At 29.6% G+C, this 20,944-nt stretch overlaps 1 protein-coding gene across 1 annotated transcript; it reads right to left on the bottom strand.

Moving 5' to 3' along the window:
• Nucleotides 1-310: 310 nt before the first annotated feature.
• LOC127254807 (zinc-finger homeodomain protein 1-like) lies at nucleotides 311-1,128 on the bottom strand. Its single transcript, XM_051280098.1, has one exon. The coding sequence runs from the start codon at nucleotides 935-937 to the stop codon at nucleotides 371-373; it is 567 nt and encodes a 188-aa protein (XP_051136055.1). The 5' UTR covers nucleotides 938-1,128; the 3' UTR covers nucleotides 311-370.
• Between the last annotated feature and the right edge of the window lie 19,816 nt (nucleotides 1,129-20,944).

Raw genomic sequence — 20,944 nt, 5'->3', positions numbered from 1 at the left:
GTCTTGGTTTCAAGGTTTTGAGATGGAATCTCATAAGCCATATTGAAAACTTAATATGTTTATAAGATGTTTCGACAATTCCTCTTTATCACCGGTTGATTTTGAAATTAAACTCCGGATCTCTTCTTAGCAATTATCATTACCAGAAAACCAAGAGAATCAAAATACAAGACAAGGCCAGCAGGGAGGGGATCACCAGCCCCCTCCCTCCCAGCCCCACCCATATATACATATATATGTATATACACATTGTATGTGTATGTATATATATCTATTAATGTGAGAGGGGGGTGGGTGGGGCTGAGGGTGGAGGGGGCTGGTGATCCCCTCCCGGCCAGCAGGGATTGATTAATATTGTTGTGCAGTGTAGCTAACGATGATCCGTAAGAGAAGAAGCATTATTCCCAGTGGAAGCAGCAGCCGAATGCGATGGCGATGGAGATGGCGACGACGAGTTTTTGTGATTGTGCATCCACACTTTGAACACTTTCCGGCTGATTCCGATTCCGCGGCAAAATCTCTCGATCTCGTCGTCGTCTCCATCTGCCGCTGGGTCTTTCCGCTGCAGCCTCCACCCCAGCTTCTCAGCAAACCCTAGCATTTGTTCCTTCTGCTCCTCTGTGAACTTGCTCCGGAACCTCTTCGACGACCTCGATCTCGACGACTCTCTGTAGTCCATCATCATCGTCGTCGTCGTCGTCTCGGCAGCCGGCGGAGTGGCAGTGGCAGTGAAATCGTGGTGCAGCTGCGGGTAGATGTGGTGGGTGACGACCTTGCGGTGGAAGTTGCGATGGCATCCGCAAGCTGCGCAGTTGAGGTTGAGGTTGGGGATAGTGTCGTCGAGGGTGAACTCGCCGCAGCCGTCGGTGGCGTAGCTGCCGAGGCTGGCGGCGTGGTTCCTCAGGCATTCTCGGTAAATGCTGTGATCGCCTTCCATGGCTGCCTGTGCTTTTGCCTCTGACTGTGATTATTATAGATATTATAAGAAGCTATAAGTGATTGTATATACATACATAGATACATATATAATGAGGGAGGGAGGGAGAAGGAATTTCAACTAAGGATGTGAAGAAACGTGGTAGCAATGAATTCTACTGTGCACTTTAATTTGTTGACCTCTCCCCTGCATTGCCCTCGATTCATTTACCCCTCCTGTAGATATACCATATATATATTATAAATTCACACAGACACAGACGTTTCTTTTTTTTTTTTTTTTTTTTTTTTTAAATTGAAATTATTATTATTAGGTAGAATTTTCAATAACAATTTATTCTCCGTGAAATTTGAAAATATATACTTCCTTCGTCTCGTAAAAAGAATAATATTTGGATTTTGCACATAGATTTTTAATATTAGTATTATATTGATTTATAGTAGAAAATACAAAAATGCTTTTATTAAATTGTGTGATAAAAAAATAATGACATGCTCAATATATTAGAAATTGCAAGGATATTAATTATGTTAGACAAGTAGTAAGTTACTAAATTGGAAAATAATATATATTTTTTTGAACAGACAAAAATAAAAAATAGTAATATACATTTATTTTTACCACAAAATTTTAAAAATAATAGCTTTTTAATTGAAATTGATAGTTAAAATAGTGTAAATACAATTTTGTTTATAAATTTTTGATGTGAAAATAATGATACGAGTAAAGTAGTGATATTTGTTGTAAAAAAAAAAAAAAAAATTATAGTTATTTAACAAATATAATTACTTTGTAATTGAACAACATATTTATACTTTATTAGTGAATGGATAAAATATATTTTTCTATCACAAAATATCACAACGAAAATATTTAATAAACACTCAGATTAATATTCAAATCAATTTCAAATTATGGCTAAACAAAGCTCACTGTGTTACCACATATTGTAATTATCTTTACGACAATATTTGCTTGTGATCCTGTACTAGATTATTATGATTTATAATTTTTCTATTATAAAAAATACTACTAATTAAGTAATTATTTTTATTTTATTATATTAAAATTAATTTTATATTTAAAATATCGTATTAAATAATTATTTCAATTCAAAATATTACTACTCAAAACTCTAACTCCTAAAACAACATGTCATATATAAAAATTCTCAAAGAAATATATATATTTTCTCAAAGAACTTTATTCATACTATGCTTTTAAAATATATTAAAATATATATTAATTTTTATTATTGTTTTAAAAAAATTTTAAAACTCCAAAATACTTTCATAAGACCATCTAGATAAAAGAATAAGAAAAAAACTCTCCAAAAATTTTTATGCACTTCCATATCATACTATCTTTCATTCACATGGTAAATATATTTTCTTCACATCAATATATATATATATATATATTTATATTTATGTCAACATAATTTACTTTTCAAATTACATTAAATTAAAGTAAATCAAGAACAAATCATTTTTATAGAAAAAAAAAATTATATATAAGATAATATAATAACAAATATAACTAAAAAAATATTCTCATTATGTTCTAACTCAAAGTACTCTTTTTATCATTTTTGTTCGTCTCATTCAAAACTATCTCATTTTTTATTTTAGTAAGAGTAATCATACACTCACTACAAGAAAATATCATTTTTGTAACAAGATTTTTTCGTCTTTAAATTCACTTTTTCCGTTACTAATGATATTAGAGACGGAATTAATGATGGAATTACGTTAGCTATGTGATCTTTAGTGACGGAATTCCGTTACAAATATACTATTCTTTTGTAGTGGTACTAATCGAAATACTCTAAAGTTTTATCTAAATTACAATATATCATTACACATACAACTAATTTGTACATAAAGTTAAAATGACAAAAGTATCGGAATCTCTTACACACTTCTATTAACCAATAAAATATTATTTCCTCCGTCTCACTTAATTTATCCACTCTTTTAATTTTTGTCCATCCCACATAATTTGTTTTTTTTCCTTTTTTGAAAATATAATTATACACTTTGATCGCCTTTTAAAATTCCTAATTTATATATATTTTTATTTTAATTAAACTATTTAGTCATTTTAATCTTAATCTATAAATATTTTTTATTAAATCATAATTATTTTTATTAATACATTTCTTAATTACTTACTAATTATACAATACCTAAAACTTTGTGTATAAAAAATATGACACAGCTTAAGTGAGACGAAGAGAATATTATTTTTTATTCTACTAAAATATCTAAATAGAATGAAATTAGGGTATATTTCTTTTGATGGGGTATGAAAAAATTTTAGTTTGGATTTGATGTTAAAATAATGTATGATGGGATGTTTTGTAAGAAAAAAAATACTCCCTCCGTCCTATAACAAAGTATCTATTTTTTCATTTTAGTCCGTCCTATAACAAAGTATCTATTTCATTTTTTAGTAACTGTACTATATACCTAACATTACAAATACCCTTACAACTTACAATATATTACACAAATGTCATTACCTTTATATCACATTAGTCATTTCTACTTTATTCCTACTATATCCTAATATAATACTAATATTTCTAAAACTACGTGCAAAAAACAAATGTATACTTAGTTCCGGGACGGAGGGAGTATATTTTTTTTTCGAAAAACGCAAAATCTAACTAGTAGAAATATGAAGTTTGGTGTATAAAGAAACAATCTATGTTTAAAAAGAACGATATTGTAAAGTTGAAATGATATTTTCACTTTTATAATTTGGCAACAATAAAACTTAAAATTAAAGTTGTGTTCTTTTTTGTCGGTATAGGGGTAATTGAGTTTGAATTTAGATTGAATTTGAATTTTAAAATAACTTTAGAATTAATTTTGTGTTCCTTTTAAGTTTATAGACTTGGTTTGAATTTGATAGTTTTATGTATTGATTTAATAGTAAATAATTGTATTAAAGTAAATATGTAATATACTAGTAATTTTAAGTGTTTTTTTTTAAAAAAAAATTAAATTTTAAAAAATAGAAGTTGGGAGTTATTTTATAAATTTTTTTTAATTAAAATAAATAATTTTTTAAAAAAAATGATTATTCTAACTAAAAATAAAAATATGTTATGACTCATTGTTGACATATATTAGGTGTTATTTCTTTATTTTGCCAAATTATCTAATTTGATGACTAATCCTTGTAAATTGGTCTATAAATAGACCTAAATATTGGAATAAAATTGGTGGGATTTCTGTCTGTTTCACTCTTTATTCTATCTCTTGTACTTTCTCTCTCTAAAATCAAATTTAATTATAACACTTGTATTTAACTATATACGTATATATTTATTTATAAAATACATACACGTTCTATTTATATTTATACATATGTTTATATTATATCTTATTTTGTTATATATTTTATAATTCGTTATTAGTGTGAGGCTCTGTCGAGGAAATGCTAATATAAAGATAACATATTTTTTTATATGTATATATTTTTTAAATTACTCAAACATGTTACAAAATTTGTTTGAAGAAACAAAATTATATCCCGAAGTTCTACCCGGATACAATAAGAAAATATGTATTGCCGAAACTCTTGCCAAAATTTTGAGGTATTTATTCAATTAACTTTTTCAATACAATTATTACTAACATAAATTTAAAATTTTTACACTAGCTATTATATAAAAAACGACATCCGAAGATGTCAATATTTAATAAATGAATTTATCTGAAAATAATAGTGATGATGATAATTTTATTAGCACACAATGATATGTGTGATTTTTTATTATGTACCCAGAACGTACATACTTTGATAATCCTGAAGATTCATATTTTGAAAATCTTTGATGATGTACATTGAGTACCCTGAATGTGTATATTGAAACTCCTGAAGGTTTGTATTTTAAAACCCCTAATAGTGTATATTGAGATGTATATTAAACATCCTAAATGTGCATATTGTGAAAGCTCTCAATAGTATATTTACGTATCCTGAAGGTACATTTTTGAAATTTTCAATGATTTATATTTGGACACCCTGAATGTGCAATGTGATAATATATGTATCTGAAATTCCCAATGATTTATATTGTGAACACCCTGAAGAAGAAAAAATATGATTTTTGAACGCGCTATGGTGAATAATATGGAAGACAATTCATGTCTGATTGATAGTGCATCAACGCACACTATTTTAAAATATAAGAAATATTTCACTAACATGAAGTTGGAAAAAATTGAGTTAAATATTATAAGTGGTTGTGCAAAATTAATTGAGGGCTCTAGAAGAGCAATAATATTTCTCCCCAAATGAGTAAAATTTGATATCCAAAATGCACTATATTCTAGCAAATTCCAAAGAAAATTGTTGAGTTTTAATGATATTCGCATAAATGGATATCATATTGAGACATCAAGTAAGACATATAATGAATTTTTGTTAATTACTCCCTCCGTCCCATATAATTTGTCCATATTTTTTATTTTCGTCCGTCCCACATAATTTGTCCTTTCTTTTTTTGGAAATATGATTATCCACTTTAATCACATTTTTAAGTTTTAAATTTTAAATTTTTTTAATTTTAATTAAACTATTTACTTATCTTAATCTTAATCTATAATTATTTTTACTAAATAATAATTATTTATACTAATACACTTTTTAATTACCTACTAATTATACTTTACCTAAATTTTCGTATCTACAGTAACACACCCAAAATATATGGGACGGAAGGAGTACAAAATTCATTGATGGGCATAAATATATATTAAAAAAATTGTCTTCATTGTCTTCTGAATTATATTACACAAAGATTAATGTAGATGAAACATATATGATAGACAGAAATCTACAGATTTTATGATTTGACATGACCAGTTTGGCATCTCGGTATACTATGATAAGATGAATTATTGAAAATACTCATGGCCATAATTTGAGAAATCAAAGGGTATTTAAAATAAATAAGCTTAAATGTGTTGATTGCTCAAAAGGAAAGCTAATAACTAGACCATCACCAGCAAAAGTGGGAACTGAATCCCCTATATTTTTAGAACGAATTCAGATTGATATATATGGGCCTGTAGATCCACCATGCAAACCATTTCGATATTTTATGGTACTTATTGATGCATCCACTCGATAGTCGCATGTATGTTTATTATCTACACGCAATTTGACATTTGCGAAGTTGTTTGCTCAAATAATTAAATTAGAAGCTCAGTTTTCATATCACAATAAAAAAAATTTGTCTTGATAATGCTAGTAAATTTTCATCTAAGATATTTGATGATTATTGCATGTCTATTGGAATTGGTATTGAATATCTTGTACTTAATGTACATACTTAAAATGATATAGTTGAATCGCTTATAAAAAAGCTGCAATTAATTGCAAGACCTATGTTGGTGAAATCTAGACTTTCTGTATCTGCTTGGGGAAATGCAATTATGCATGCATCACTACTGATAAAACAAAGACGGACAAGCTATCAAAGCTACTCCCTAGTATAATTAGTGTACAATGAAAAACCCAATATTTCACATTTGAGAACTTTTTGGTGCGCAATTTATATGCCAATTGCACCACCCTAACTTACAAAAATAGGCCCCCAACGGAGATTTGGGTTATATGTCGGATACGAATCACCATCTATCATTAAATATCTTGAACCATTAATTGGTAATTTGTTTAAGGCTCGTTTTGCTGATTGTCATTTTGATGAGTCACATTATTCGACATTAAGGGGAGAAACTAATCAACTGAAAAAGAAAATTACTTGGAAAATATTATTCAATTTTATTGATCCTCATATAAGTCAAAGTGAATTAGAGGTGCAAAAAATTTTACATTTACAACGAATAGTAAATCTGTTGCATGATGCTTTTTGTGATGCCAGCAAAGTCACTAGATCTTATATAGCTGCTGAAAATATACCTACTAAAATTGTTATTCGTGAAGAAAAAATATAAAGTGCTAATGAATTAAATGTACGCCTAAAGCGTGGCAGACCCGTAGGTTCCAAATATAAAAATTTTCGAAAGAAAAAAAGAACAAATAAAAGGGTTGAGGATTTGAATGTTAATAAAAAAATCCTCAAGAAACATGTAGTAAAATGGATCAGATTTCTAAAGAAATTGATCCTGATAAACTTGCTGAGGATGTTAATTCTCAGTAGAATTTCTCTTGAAGAGAATAAAATTATTGAAAATTCAATAAATTATGTTACTACTGAAAAGCATTGGAACCAAAATGATACAATTATGGATAATGTTTTTGCATATAATGTAGCGCTTGATTTAATGAAAAATGGCGAGGATCCTGAACCTAAATTAGTTAATGAACGTCAGAAAAGTATAGATTGGCCAAAATAGAAAGATGCGATCCAGTCTGAATTAAATTCATTGACAAAGCAAAAAGTTTTTGAACCCATTGTTTAAACACCTGAAGGTGTTAAGCCTGTTGGCTATAAATGAGTATTTGTTTGAACCCGAAATGAGAACAATGAAATTCCCAGATATAAAGCAAGACTAGTTGTCCAAGGGTTTTTTACAAAGAGCTGGAATTGATTTTTAATGAAACATATTCTCTAGTAATGAATGGAATAACATTTCGATATCTTGTCAGTTTAGCAGTACATGAAAATTTGGATATGCGTGTATGATGGACGTCGTAACTGCCTAATTATATGGTTCGATAGTGATATATACATGAAAATCCCTGAAGGATTTAGTATGTCTGATGCATACAAATCAAAATCAAAGGAATATTATTCTATTAAATTAAAAAAGTCTTTGTATGGACTCAAACAATCTAGTCGCATGTGGTATAATCGTCTCATTGAATCATTATTGAAAGAAGGATATGCTAATGATTTTTTTTGCCCATGTGTTTATATAGAGAAAAATGAGATAAATTTTGCGATAATAGTTGTTTATGTGGATGACTTGAATTTAATTGAAATCCCTGAAGAAGTTCAAAAAGTTATTGAATATTTGAAAAAGGGAGTTTGAAATTAAAGACTTTGGGAAAACGAAGTTCTATCTTAGTTTATAAATTGAACATCTGGAAAATGAAATTTTGATACATCAATCTGCATATACCCAAAAGGTATTGAAACGATTTGCAATGGATTAAAAAGATTCATTAAGTACTGCAATGGCCATTAGAATTCTTGATTCTATTAAGGACCATTTTAGACCAAAAGAAGAGAATGAAGAAGCGCTTGGTCCTGAAGTACCATATTTAAGTGTTATTGGTGCACTAATGTATTTGGCTAATAGTACTAGACCAGATATAGCATTTGCTGTAAATTTGTTAGTCATATTTAAAGCAATGGCGACACGACATTGGAAAAGAATCAAACATATTTTTCGTTATCTCCGAGGATCTATTGACCTCGATCTATTATATCCAAAAGGATCTCGACATGAATTGATTGAATATGCAGATGTTGGGTATCTTTATGACCCACATAGAGCTAAGTCTCAAACTTGATATATATTTACTCGTGGCGGTACTGTGGTATCCTGGAGATCCATTCAACAAACATTAACCGCCACATCTTCAAATCATACAGAAATAATAGCAATTTCTGAGACTAGTCGAGAATGTGTTTGGCTGAGATCAATGATTCACCACATTTTATAAAATTGTGGTTTGAAATATGAAAAAGATAATTATCCTACTATGTTATATGAAGATAATGCAGCTTGTATAGCTCAACTGAAATGAGAATATATCAAGGGAGATAAACGAAATATATTTTACCGAAATTTTTCTTTACTCACGATCTCTAGAAAAAATGATGAAATAGATGTGCAGCAGATTTGATCGGACCGAAATTTAATAGACTTGTTGACCAAGGCTTTACCGACTGCAACATTCAAGAAATTGGTGAAAAATATCGGGATGCATCGGCTGCGAGATTCTAAATGATGTCCACATCGGGAGAAGTATTTTTAATGCATGAATATTGTACTTTTTTTCCTTAACTACGATTTGTCCCACTGGATTTTTTCCTAGTAAGTTTTTGACGAGACGTATTTATTGCAATTAATGACACCTAAGAATGAGTGTTATGACTCATTAGTGATATATAATATATGTCATTTCTCTATGTTGCCAAGTCATCTAATTTAATGACTCATCCTTGTAAATTGGTCTATAAATAGACCTAAATATTGAAATAAAATTGGTGGGATTTTACTTTGATTTAATTTATCCCCCTAGCTCCCTCTCGGTCACTCTCTCTCTTTATTCTATCTCTCACACACACTTTCTCTCTAAAATCAAATTCAGTTATACACACTTGTATTTAGCTATATACACATATATTTATTTATAAAATACATACACGGTTCTATCTATATTTATACATATATTTATATATATATATCTTATTTTGTTATATATTTTATAACAAAATAATTTCTTTTATAGTTTGTATTGATTCTTTTTTTATAATTATTTTGTAAATAATTTTTTTTGTAGTTGAGTATTTTTTGTAGTTTTGTTATTTTTTATGTAATATGTAATTTTATTTTTTGAAAAATGATATGTAATTTTAATTTTGTAAAAATTAATGTGTAATTTTATTTTTTTAAAAGTAATATAATTTTTTTTTTTGAAAAATGATGTATATATATTTTTTCTGAAGATAATTATTTTATATATTTTTCATAAAACTTTATATACTAATATTTATGTATATATGTTAAATAATTATTTACTTCTTTGTATTCAAATTTAAATTTATTTAAAATTGACAATAATATATATTAATATTGTTGAATATTTGTTCGGTGTAAATACCCAGATATGGGGCTACCAATCCAGGAGTCTTTAACTAAACCAAACACTTAGTTTACATCATGACACCAAACAAATCTATCCAACCTATCGTCTACCCAAACTCCTCTTTGTTTTACAAACACAAATGAACTGGCTGTTATAACGCGGTAATAAACTTTAGCAGACTCGCAGTCAAACTAAGGGCTGTTTGTTTCAAGGATTTGATATGATTTTCCAAATCCCATGAAATCCATGTTTGGTTAAAAAAAAATAATGGAATTTAAAATGATGAGATTTTAAAAACATGGTCCAAAATCCTACAAACGAGGGATTTATTAGTAATGGGGTACCCCTGTTACTTTTAATCCCATTCCATTGGATTTTAAATTTTACTTTTATATCCTTATATAAAAAAATATATTATATATTATAAATATATTTATATAAAATTAAATTAAATAATTTTAAAATTAATTTTTATTTGAATTATATATTAAATTAAATTAATATTATTTTTTATGGTACAATACTTTTTAAATAAATTAATAAATTCATTGTTTTAAATTGTTATTTATTATAAATTTTATTTAAATTATAAAATTATCAGGATGACAATAAGTCGGATTTAGCCAGAACTGAGATCTGTCCCTAATATATATTGTTAAACTTTAGATCCAAATTGGATCTGATTATACCAGATCCGGCCGAAACTATACCCGGTAAAACCCGATGGATCTAACAAATCCAATTTTTTTTACGATTCTAAAATTTTAATTTAAAATTACACATGTACCGATCCGATATATATATATTATTTATGTATTTTATGAAAAAAATATTATAATAAAATAATAAATTAATTAAACTTAAAAAAATATTTTTAATATAATTATATTGTTAGAAATTATTTTTTCATATGTATAGTCGATATATTATTAATATTATAAATCGAGTTTAGGTGCGGGTATGGTCCGCTTAGACCCTAGACCCGATTCGGACCCGATTAGAATACCCATAATATGACCCGGATCAAGATCTAATACTCAAATAATTGGACTCAACTTCAAATAAATAGGTCGGGTTTCGAGTTTACGATAATCTATTGTAATCCCTATAAAATTATTAATACATCTTCAATTCATATATATTATAAATTAGATGTTTAATTTATCAAAATAAATAAAATTCATAGGGGACAATTATGTCATTTAGAATATAAAAAATCAAAATCCTTCCACTCATATAAAAAAACAAACAAGACGTGATAAATATAAATCCCACATAATTTTACCAACCAAACATATGTTAGGATTCCGAATTCTAAATGTAATAAATCCATTACATATAAATCCTGTCGTGAAATCCCAATCCCACAAAAAAATCCATGAACCAAACAGGCCCTTAAGAGTTAGATTAATTCCATGTCGGTTGTCTTCTTTGGATCAACTCCTTTTCCTCCTTATTCTTTACTGTATCAAATTTCCATTGAAGCTCTCTCTCAAGTGTCTGAAGTGAGGAGATAAAATATTGTTGTGAAAGTGTGAATAACTCTCACAATTCAAACACATACATGCAAAGAAAAAACACATCCTGCACACATAAGGACAAAGTTCACTTGGGGCAACTAGTACGAGGCAATAAATGTCTTGTTGGACGAGTGCAGCATACCAACGTCTTCTCTTGCATAAGACAACCCATTTTGTCCCATTTCATTAAATGGACGACAGGTTTGACTCCTCCAAAGTTGGCCATGGTACTTGTCTGTGGTGTAGGTTTTCCAAAAATGTGTTAAACAACAGCTGCAACAATAGACTGCAGTATTGGTCATATGCCAAAATTAGAAAAATGGTTTTTCCATTGTTCCAACAAATATATGTTATAAAATTATTTAAACTAATATATATATTTTTTGGTGATAATATTAAAAAAAGGAGAAGTTAAAATTAAGTGTAATTTATAAATATAAAAATTTATATAAAAGAATAATATATAAAAGTAAATATTTTTTAGAGTAAAAATTGAAATTTATGATTTAAGTGAAGAGATGAAGATGACCTTATCTGAAGGAATTTCGAAAATATTCCATTAGACAATCGTAGTAGTACTTAGTAAGAAAGGTATTCAACAAAATTATTCTAATTTATAGGTTAAATATCTCCGATTGGTGAGCTTATAACTTTATCAAAAAAATTTAAAATATGAACCGTTGATATAGTAATACTGACACACTGAAAAATATATAACCAATATATGCCAATTATTGCAAATATGATGTTGAGGCACCTATAACAAAAATAAAATTCAACCTAACACTCCAACTTTATATCAATAACTTAAAGATGTGAAAATCTTCTAAGTACAAGTAAATATATAAGAAAATAATGTTGAAATTTTAAAATGGTGATCTTCAAGAAAAATTTCCCAAGAATTTTTCTTGGAATGTACAATATTTGAGTTTGCATAAGTAGTTTTGGGTTGCTAAGGTTGGATTTTTTTAGTATTAACAATATTATTTTTCATTATTATAATAGAATGTTGCAGCAATAAGAAAGACTACAGAGAATGCAATAATTTAAAATTAGACCAAAGTTGAGTTCATTAAAAAAAATAACACATTCGAAAAATTCAAAACAATGTATTGTAATCATGAGACTGGAACATGTTATAACTTTCCATTGCAGCAAGGATAATGATATTGTTTTTTATTATTATTATTATTATTATTATTTTGCCCCATACTGTTTGATGGGTGATGTTGTGAAGTTCATATACCATTAATTAATTAATTAATTAATTAATATATGTATATATATGTTATTGATTGTGGTTTGAAAGAGTAGTAAGTGAAGTAAAATAATTAAGTAAGAATAATTTGAGTGCATGAACGAACAGATCGAGCAGCTGAATCTCTGATTACTACCCATCGATGTATTAATTAATTAATATTTAATTACAATTAATAGATACATTGCCTTTGGTGCCGATTCTCATCCATCATTTCATGTGCATGTGTCTGTATCCAATTGAGATAGATACTGTGAAATATTAATAATAATAATAATAATAATAATAATAATAATAAAAAAAAATAGCTAAATAAATTATTCATAATGCATGTCCAATTACTTAATCAAATGATGAGGTTGCAACAACATTATGGTTTGTGTTTGGTTTTAAGTGTTTTTTTTTTAAATTGAATTTTGGTTTCAAGGGTATTTTGAAAAATAATAATAATAATAATAATAATAATAATAATAATAATAATAATAATAATAATAATTTTGTATGTCTGGTCGGAAACGATCATGTATATAATTCATTAAATAATACATGTATTACAATCCTATTTTTTTAAAAAAAAAAAACAGAAAAAATAAATTCACCCTAAATATATAAAATAATGCATCCATACTAAATACGAAACTAACAGCCAAACAGGGATGAATCTTATGATAATAATCAGTGTCTAAAATGCATATGGGCATATTGTTTGTGGAAATTTTAAGGTTACCTTTCATGCATGCATGGTTGTGCAACTAATAGACGAACAATATGCACTACAAGAAAAAAAAATCATTTTTGTAACAACATTTTTTTTTTTTTTCTCTAAATCTACTTTTTTCGTTACTAATGACATTAGAGACGGAAATAGGAATGGAATTACGTTAGCTACGTGAACTTTAGGAACAGAATTCCGTTACAAATATATTATTTTTTTGTAGTGATATATATATATCGTTATAAAATAATAATAATAATAATAATAATAATAATAATAATAATAATAATATATTATGTACGTTCGTATGCATGCATTTTTCTTTCCAAGGTGGCAATTTTAATGTGGATTAGGATTAATCCGTAGTGTGTTGACAATATTTGAAATATAGATGAAAAGCAAATTATATATACTTAATAGTACTACAAGATATATTAATATAATATATATACAATATATAACATATAATAATAGTGATACAATTATATATACATATATATATTAATGTTGTTCTTAGCATAAAAGATATATTAATACAATTCACCTATAATACAATTATATGTTGATTAGAATATAACTGATAAACAACTAACTCTAATTAACACTCTAACAATTCTTATTTCCTTAAATACAATATTTTAATTCTACAATATATATGTGCTACTGTTACAAGACTGATGGGATCAAATCACCACTATTAATTTTGATTCAGTTATCATATATATATATATATATATAACAAATAGTGTATATATTACAGTACATAATAATATAAAATAAATCATACAATACATGACATAATTCAATATAGCACAATATATTTTTAATTTTAGCATAATTTAAAATTTACAATATTTAAATTGTACAAAACATGCTTCTATATGAAATACTAACATTATACTGCGCTACATAAAAAATGCATTGTCCACCTTTTATGTTTGTACTAACTGAATCAAATTAGCACCACAGTAACCATGGAAAGAGTTGTTTGCAATATAATATATATAAAAAAAAAAAGACAAAATTGTTTATAATTTACATGTGGTTTGAAAAGTCGGCATTATACTTTCCGTGATTTAGAAATTGCAGAAGGCTCTCCCAGTCTCATGTTTTAAAGTCCTCTAAAAAATTAAATCAGACTTGATTGTACTTTTAAAAATATTGTATAAAATCCGTCGAAAAGAAGATCTTGTACAATGTTATAAAAGCATAAGAAAAAGTAATGCAATTTTTAGACCATAAGAAAAAATAATACAAACTTTTCAACCATAAGTGAATTATAAGTAATTTTTCCTATATATATATATATATATATATATATATATGAAACAATGATTTTACGAACAAATTAAAATAAAGAATTTGGGGCAAAAGTAATCATCGAATGGATGACTGTGCTCTTCAAATGGTAACAAACAAATGGCAAAAATTAAAAGTGAAGAAAAAGTTGGCAAGGGTTATGGGTCCATGAATTTTTTTTGTTTTTTTAATCTTATCACTTCACAACAACTATGGCTGTAATGTAGCCACAATTCATGACATACACAATGAATATATATATATATATATATGTATGTATGTGTTGTTTGTAAGCTATTATACATTTTGTTCCTTCAACCCTCATTTTTCTACAAATAGAAAATACAAAGAGCCTGGCTGTCAATTGTCCTTATGTCCTCTTCTCTCCTCTCCATAAAAAAAATAAAAAAAAAAAAAATTGAATTTCTTAATTTATTTACCACATGAAAATATGCTCATGCATCTATTGATATTCTTAGATTCATCCTACAACTAATTAATTCCAATCTAATTAAAAATAAAAATAAAAATTATCTACTTAGTGAAACATATGTAGTCGATGGATGCCTTTTATTTGCATCTAAATCTAGTCTCTTTTTGCAAGGCATGATTGGATTAAGCGGGAAACAATATATTTAACAATGGTTGATTTTTAGTTAGATTTTAGTTAAAGTATAGAATTTTTATAATTTTTTTTATAAAATATTATTATTATTATTATTATTATTATTATTATTATTATTTTATATAAATATCTCATTTGAAATTACTATCCAAAGAAAAAATCAAAATAAAAATTTCAAAAGGAGACGTCATTAAATTAATTTAATGGAACTTAATTCTAATATGAACTTCTTAATCCTTGGTTACTATCATTTTCCTCAAACCTCCTACCCTATTTGACCCATTGGGCTAAATTCTTCGAAAGCCCATTAAGCTTATTGGGCATCATTTCTTCAACTAGTTTTTAAGTTAAATTCAAAATATCTCTAAAATATTGTGCAATACCCTCGCTCCTTTGTGTTATTCATCTCGCACTTTTGCATGATATTTATGTTGTTTTACCTCTTGAAGACTTTGATTTCTCAAACCTAGAGGCATATTGTAATAAATAATTGGTCAGTATTTTTTTTCTTTTTAGAAGCCTCCTATAATATTTTTCATAAATATATAACATGAAGTTCCGACTTCTCGAAGGCGGATTTTCAAATAAGGTTTCTAAAATTTGAATTCCTTCAAATTTTGGTGGATGACCAAATGGGAATCTTCTGAATGATTAGGTTGGGGACCTTCCATAACTCCAAATTTTACTATAGCTACATTGCAAATCCCATTTGAACAAAAAATAATTTCTTTTTTCTTTCTCCATCAGTCTCATTATAGGCCAGTAAACATCAAATGACGTCATCAATGACTGCAATGTATAATTCTGACTCCTTCTCGGGCATTGAAATCATCAAAATAAATAGTGATGTAAGTTTTTGAAAATATGATCTCAAGGTCTAAATTGTCATTCTTCATTCCTGAATTATTTGAAGATCTCTTTTGGAAGTTAATACATTATTATTCTAAAGTCTTTCAAATCTTGCAACATAATTAACAATGGAAAAATTTTGAATGATCAATAAAAACCTAAAAACTAATTTGGAATGGAACCACTCCTTGCCTCTCATCTTTCGAACTTAAAAATAGTCGAAGAGTTCTCAAGAACCACTAAAAAGAAATGGTCATTTGTGGCCATTTTTTATTTATAAAAAGCTATTTGTAACAATTTTGTACCGAATTTTGACTGGTGTATATACTCGAGCTATAAAAGTCTTTGTACCAATATTTTCCGTAACAAAGAGGGAGTGGTCAACGCACTTATAAAGCACGTGAGAAATCTTGTTCTAACAATTTTTGTAATGCTAGCAATGTATTTTTGATTTATTTGTAGCGGACGTTTCTCATAATAAAAAAATCGTTACAATAAATGTTCATGCATTTGTAACGACTTTTGTTACGGTATAAGTTTTTTTTTACAGTAAGTTGGTTGTCGGAAAGCTATTTTAAACAACACTCATATTTTTTGTACTGGTATTTGTAACAGCCATAATTTCACAACAAAAAAAAACAATTACTTTTTTTAGTAATAACAAAAAAATTAGTATCGAAATTCGAAAACTTGTACGATGCGAGAAAATACTATGAAATGACATTACATAATATAAAAATATTATATAAAATTTGTATAACCATCAGTTGCACCAAGTACGCACTGTATAAGAACATAACTATTTCGAAATATCAAACATATACGGCAAAGCATAGCAACAAATACACAAAAGGAAGCAAAATATGCATGTTCAACCAACGGAAAGGACTCAGTTATATCAATTCACAAACAAAAGTTAATAATCATAGAAATACGTACAACGCTGCATCGCCCCATGCAGCGTCAAAGTGAACTTACACGAAAGTTACGAGTGATGAACGAGCTTCCAACATAGTGCAAAATTATATTAGAATTTACTTACGAAATGGTTAAATTATAATCTAATAAAAAGTCTTATAAAATTTGTTACGTACATCCTTGAATGTCCAGCCGATTGGCTCGACGTGGAAAACCTCACAGAGTATTTGTGCTTCAGATGTCGTTCGCAGAATAAGCGCGGCCTCCGGAACGGTAGCAACCGTGACAAAAAGTTTTAACCAACGGTATGACCTACGTATATATAAATAAACTATGTGCATATCACCGGAAAAAAAATATGCAACTCACAAAATATTTAATCAATATAAAATATTAGTAAAGAATTTCAAATTCGGGAAAGAAAACTCTATATTTGTATTCCCCTTTGTTTCTCTCTGTCGAATTTCATTGTATGATACAATACATAAATCAAGTCAAGACTTTGAGGTCAAGATTCAAATAATCCAATATCTTCAGTAACTAAAATACTTATCTCCTACTTAAAATAAACATTATCCAAAAATATAAAATAAATTACCAAACGTAAAAGACACAATCTATGTATATATATATATTGGCCAAATATAAAAAGATACTCTATACGAACACCCCCCCTCAAGTTAGCGTGTGAAGATCACAAACACCCAACTTGCGCAATAGAATCTCGAACTGAGTTGAACCGAGTGCCTTGGTGAACAGATCAGCCAATTGATCACCACTGCGCACAAATGGAGTCACAATGAGTCCACGGAGAAGCGCATCCCGCACGAAATGACAATCAATTTCGATGTGCTTGGTGCGTCTTATGGAACACAGGATTCGCAGCAATATACAAGGCCGACTGGCTATCAGAATGAAGACACGTTGGATTTCTATGATCTACACCAAAATCGCGAAGCAAGCTTCGAAGCCACGTCAATTCGCAAATAGTATCCGCCATAGCACAATACTCTGCCTCAGTCGAAGAACGAGATACAACAGCCTACTTCTTTGTCTTCCAAGAAATATGAGAGGATCCCAGGAGAATAAAATATCCAGAAAGAGAGCTTCAAGTTATTGGACAGCTTGCCCAATCAGAATCACAATATACTTGTAAACGCAAATCACAAGCAGAACGGAACAGAATACCTCGTCCAGGGCATCCTTTCAAATAGCGTACTACACGTAACGCAGCATCCCAATGAATCTCCAAGGGTGCCTGCATATATTGAGCTGAAATATGTACACAATAAGAGAGCTCTGGACGAGTAATAGTCAAATAAATTAGACGACCAACCAATCTTCGGAATGCTCCAGCATCACACAGAGGGGCACTTGTTGCAACAGCTAAACGAAGATTCTATTCTATAGGAAACTTGGAAGGGCGTGCCCCTAACAGACCAGACTCTCCAATAATGTTGAGCGCATACTTATGCTGACACAAATATATGCCCGTCTTATTGCGAGCAACCTCAATCCCCAAAAAATACTTCAGATCACCTAAGTCTTTCATGTTAAAGCATCGACTCAGATAATTCTTGAAATGAACTAAGGCGCTCCAATTATTTCCACATACAACCAAATCATCAAAATAAATTAAAACCCAAAGCTGAACATTTGGTCTTGTATAAGTAAAAAGAGAATAATCTGTGTATGATTGAACGAAGCCATAGCGACGCAATGCATTACTCAATTTCCCAAACCAACAACGAGGCGCTTGATGCAAGCCATACAAGGATTTACGCAAGCGACATACCTGATCAGGATGGGAATATACAAAGCCAGACCGGAGCCGCATGTATACTTTTTCCTCCAAATCTCTATGCAGAAAAGCATTATGCACATCCATTTGGTGTACATACCAATCGCAACCCACAACCACAGACAACGCAACCCGCACAGTCACCATCTTTGCAATGGGTACAAATGTTTCATGATAATCAATACCCTCACGCTGATTGTTGCCCAAAATAACCAACCGAGCTTTATGTTGTTCGACCATCCCATCAGACTTATATTTGATCTTATAAACCCACATATAACCAATCGCTCTTTTTCCAGGAGGCAAGTGCTCAATGGTCCAAGTCTGATTGCGTTCTAAAGATTGTATCTCCGTACGCATCACTTCACGCCACACGGGCTTAGTCACCGCATCATGATAATTTTGGGGTTTAAATTCACTCCCAAGTGCTGCTAGAAAAGAGCGATGTTGCCCAGAAAAATTTGCATATCCTAAGAACTGAGATAAAGAATAAGGTTTATTTGCGTCATTTTTAGATCGCACCTTATTTGATACATTGCCAACAAGGAAATCCTTCAGTTGACTTGAAGGATATTTAGTGCACAGACCCCCTCCGAGAATCTCCTCTTGCTGCGGATTGTGCACTGGTTGATCAATCTCCTCATTTGGAGGGTTACCCACTGGAGCTAGGAATCGAATCTTCATAAGCCAAAGTTGACGAAACACTTCCATTTATTGAATCGTTAAGAATTGAAACTGGTTCGTCGGAATCATCATAACTGGCTGAAACGTCTCTCCAGTGGTTACTGCTGGAATCAACTCAGGGCTTGAGTCATCAATAACAGTTTCCTCATGTATTCCCGAAATTTCATTAGGTTGCGCAACAAAAGGAATAACATGATTCTCACTTGTTCGACTATCCGAAGTCACCTGTGAAACAGGAAAGCTTTGCTCTGAAAAAATGACATCACGTGACACAAAATACTCATGAGTCGCCAATTCATATAATTTCCATCATTTTTTTCCAAATGGGTAGCCAATGAACACGCACCTCCTACTCCGACTCGCAAATTTATCGTGATTTCGATTTAAATCCTTAGAAAAACATAAGCAACCAAAGACTCTCAGAAGAGCATAATCAGGAACTCTTCTAAAAAAACATTCAAATGGCGTTTTACCTCCAAGAACCTTGCTTGGAGTTCGATTAATTAGATATTCGGCTGTCAAAATACAATCACCCCAAAAATCAATCGAAAGATTAGACTGAAATCGAAGTGCACGAGCTACATTGAGTATATAACGATGTTTATGCTCTACCTTGCCATTATGTTGAGGCGTAACCTACAAATAAAGTTTGATGAATAATCCCATTCTCAGCAAAAAATCTTTCAAACAGACAAATTCAGTACCGTTATCAGACCTCACAATTCGCACATCTTTAGAAAATTGTCGCTTCACCATAGCTATAAAATTCTTCAAAATGCGGCTCACTTCAGATTTATTTGCCATTAAAAATACCCAAACACATCGTGAAAAATCATCAACTACTGTCAAGAAATAAGAACAACCAGTAGAGGATTTAGTCCTATACGGACCCCAGACATCACAATGAATTAACTAAAAAATCTCAGAGGCGTTATTATCACTGTCGGGAAAATTTTCCCTTGTTTTTTTGGCTTGCATACACACATCACAAATATCATTTGATTTATCAAAACTTCCAACACTAGACAATAAATGTAAAATCTTTGGGGAAGGATGGCCAAGACGTTGATGCCAAACTTCAAATGACATTTTACTATCAACCTTGCAAGCTTTTATTTCTGCCCTAGAGTCCAAATAATATAGTCCTTCAATTCTCTTTCCCAAATGCCCAATCTTCATCCTCGTATTGGGGTCATGCATTACGCACACAGTGTTCGTAAATAACACATCATAATACTTCTCGTCGACCAATTGTGAAACTGATATAATAAGCTATTACTCAATTCAGGCACATGTAACACTTTATTCAACATCAAATTTTGTCCAAGCATAACTTGTCCTTCATGTTCCATATTTGATTTATCTCCATTTGCCATAGTCACATAATAGTCAGCAACATTTTTCAACAAATTCAAGCATTCGACAATTCCAGTCATATGTCTACTCGTTCCTGATAATCCAAGATGGAGAGGATTTACCTGTCAATTTATCCGAGGCAGATGAAGGCTTGTAGTCCTTCAGAAAATTCACAAAGGC

This window comes from Andrographis paniculata, unplaced genomic scaffold, assembly GCF_009805555.1.
Source record: "Andrographis paniculata isolate CXL003 unplaced genomic scaffold, ASM980555v1 Contig52END, whole genome shotgun sequence".
Classification (NCBI taxonomy): domain Eukaryota; kingdom Viridiplantae; phylum Streptophyta; class Magnoliopsida; order Lamiales; family Acanthaceae; genus Andrographis; species Andrographis paniculata.
This window is presented reverse-complemented; position numbering and strand designations above follow the sequence as displayed.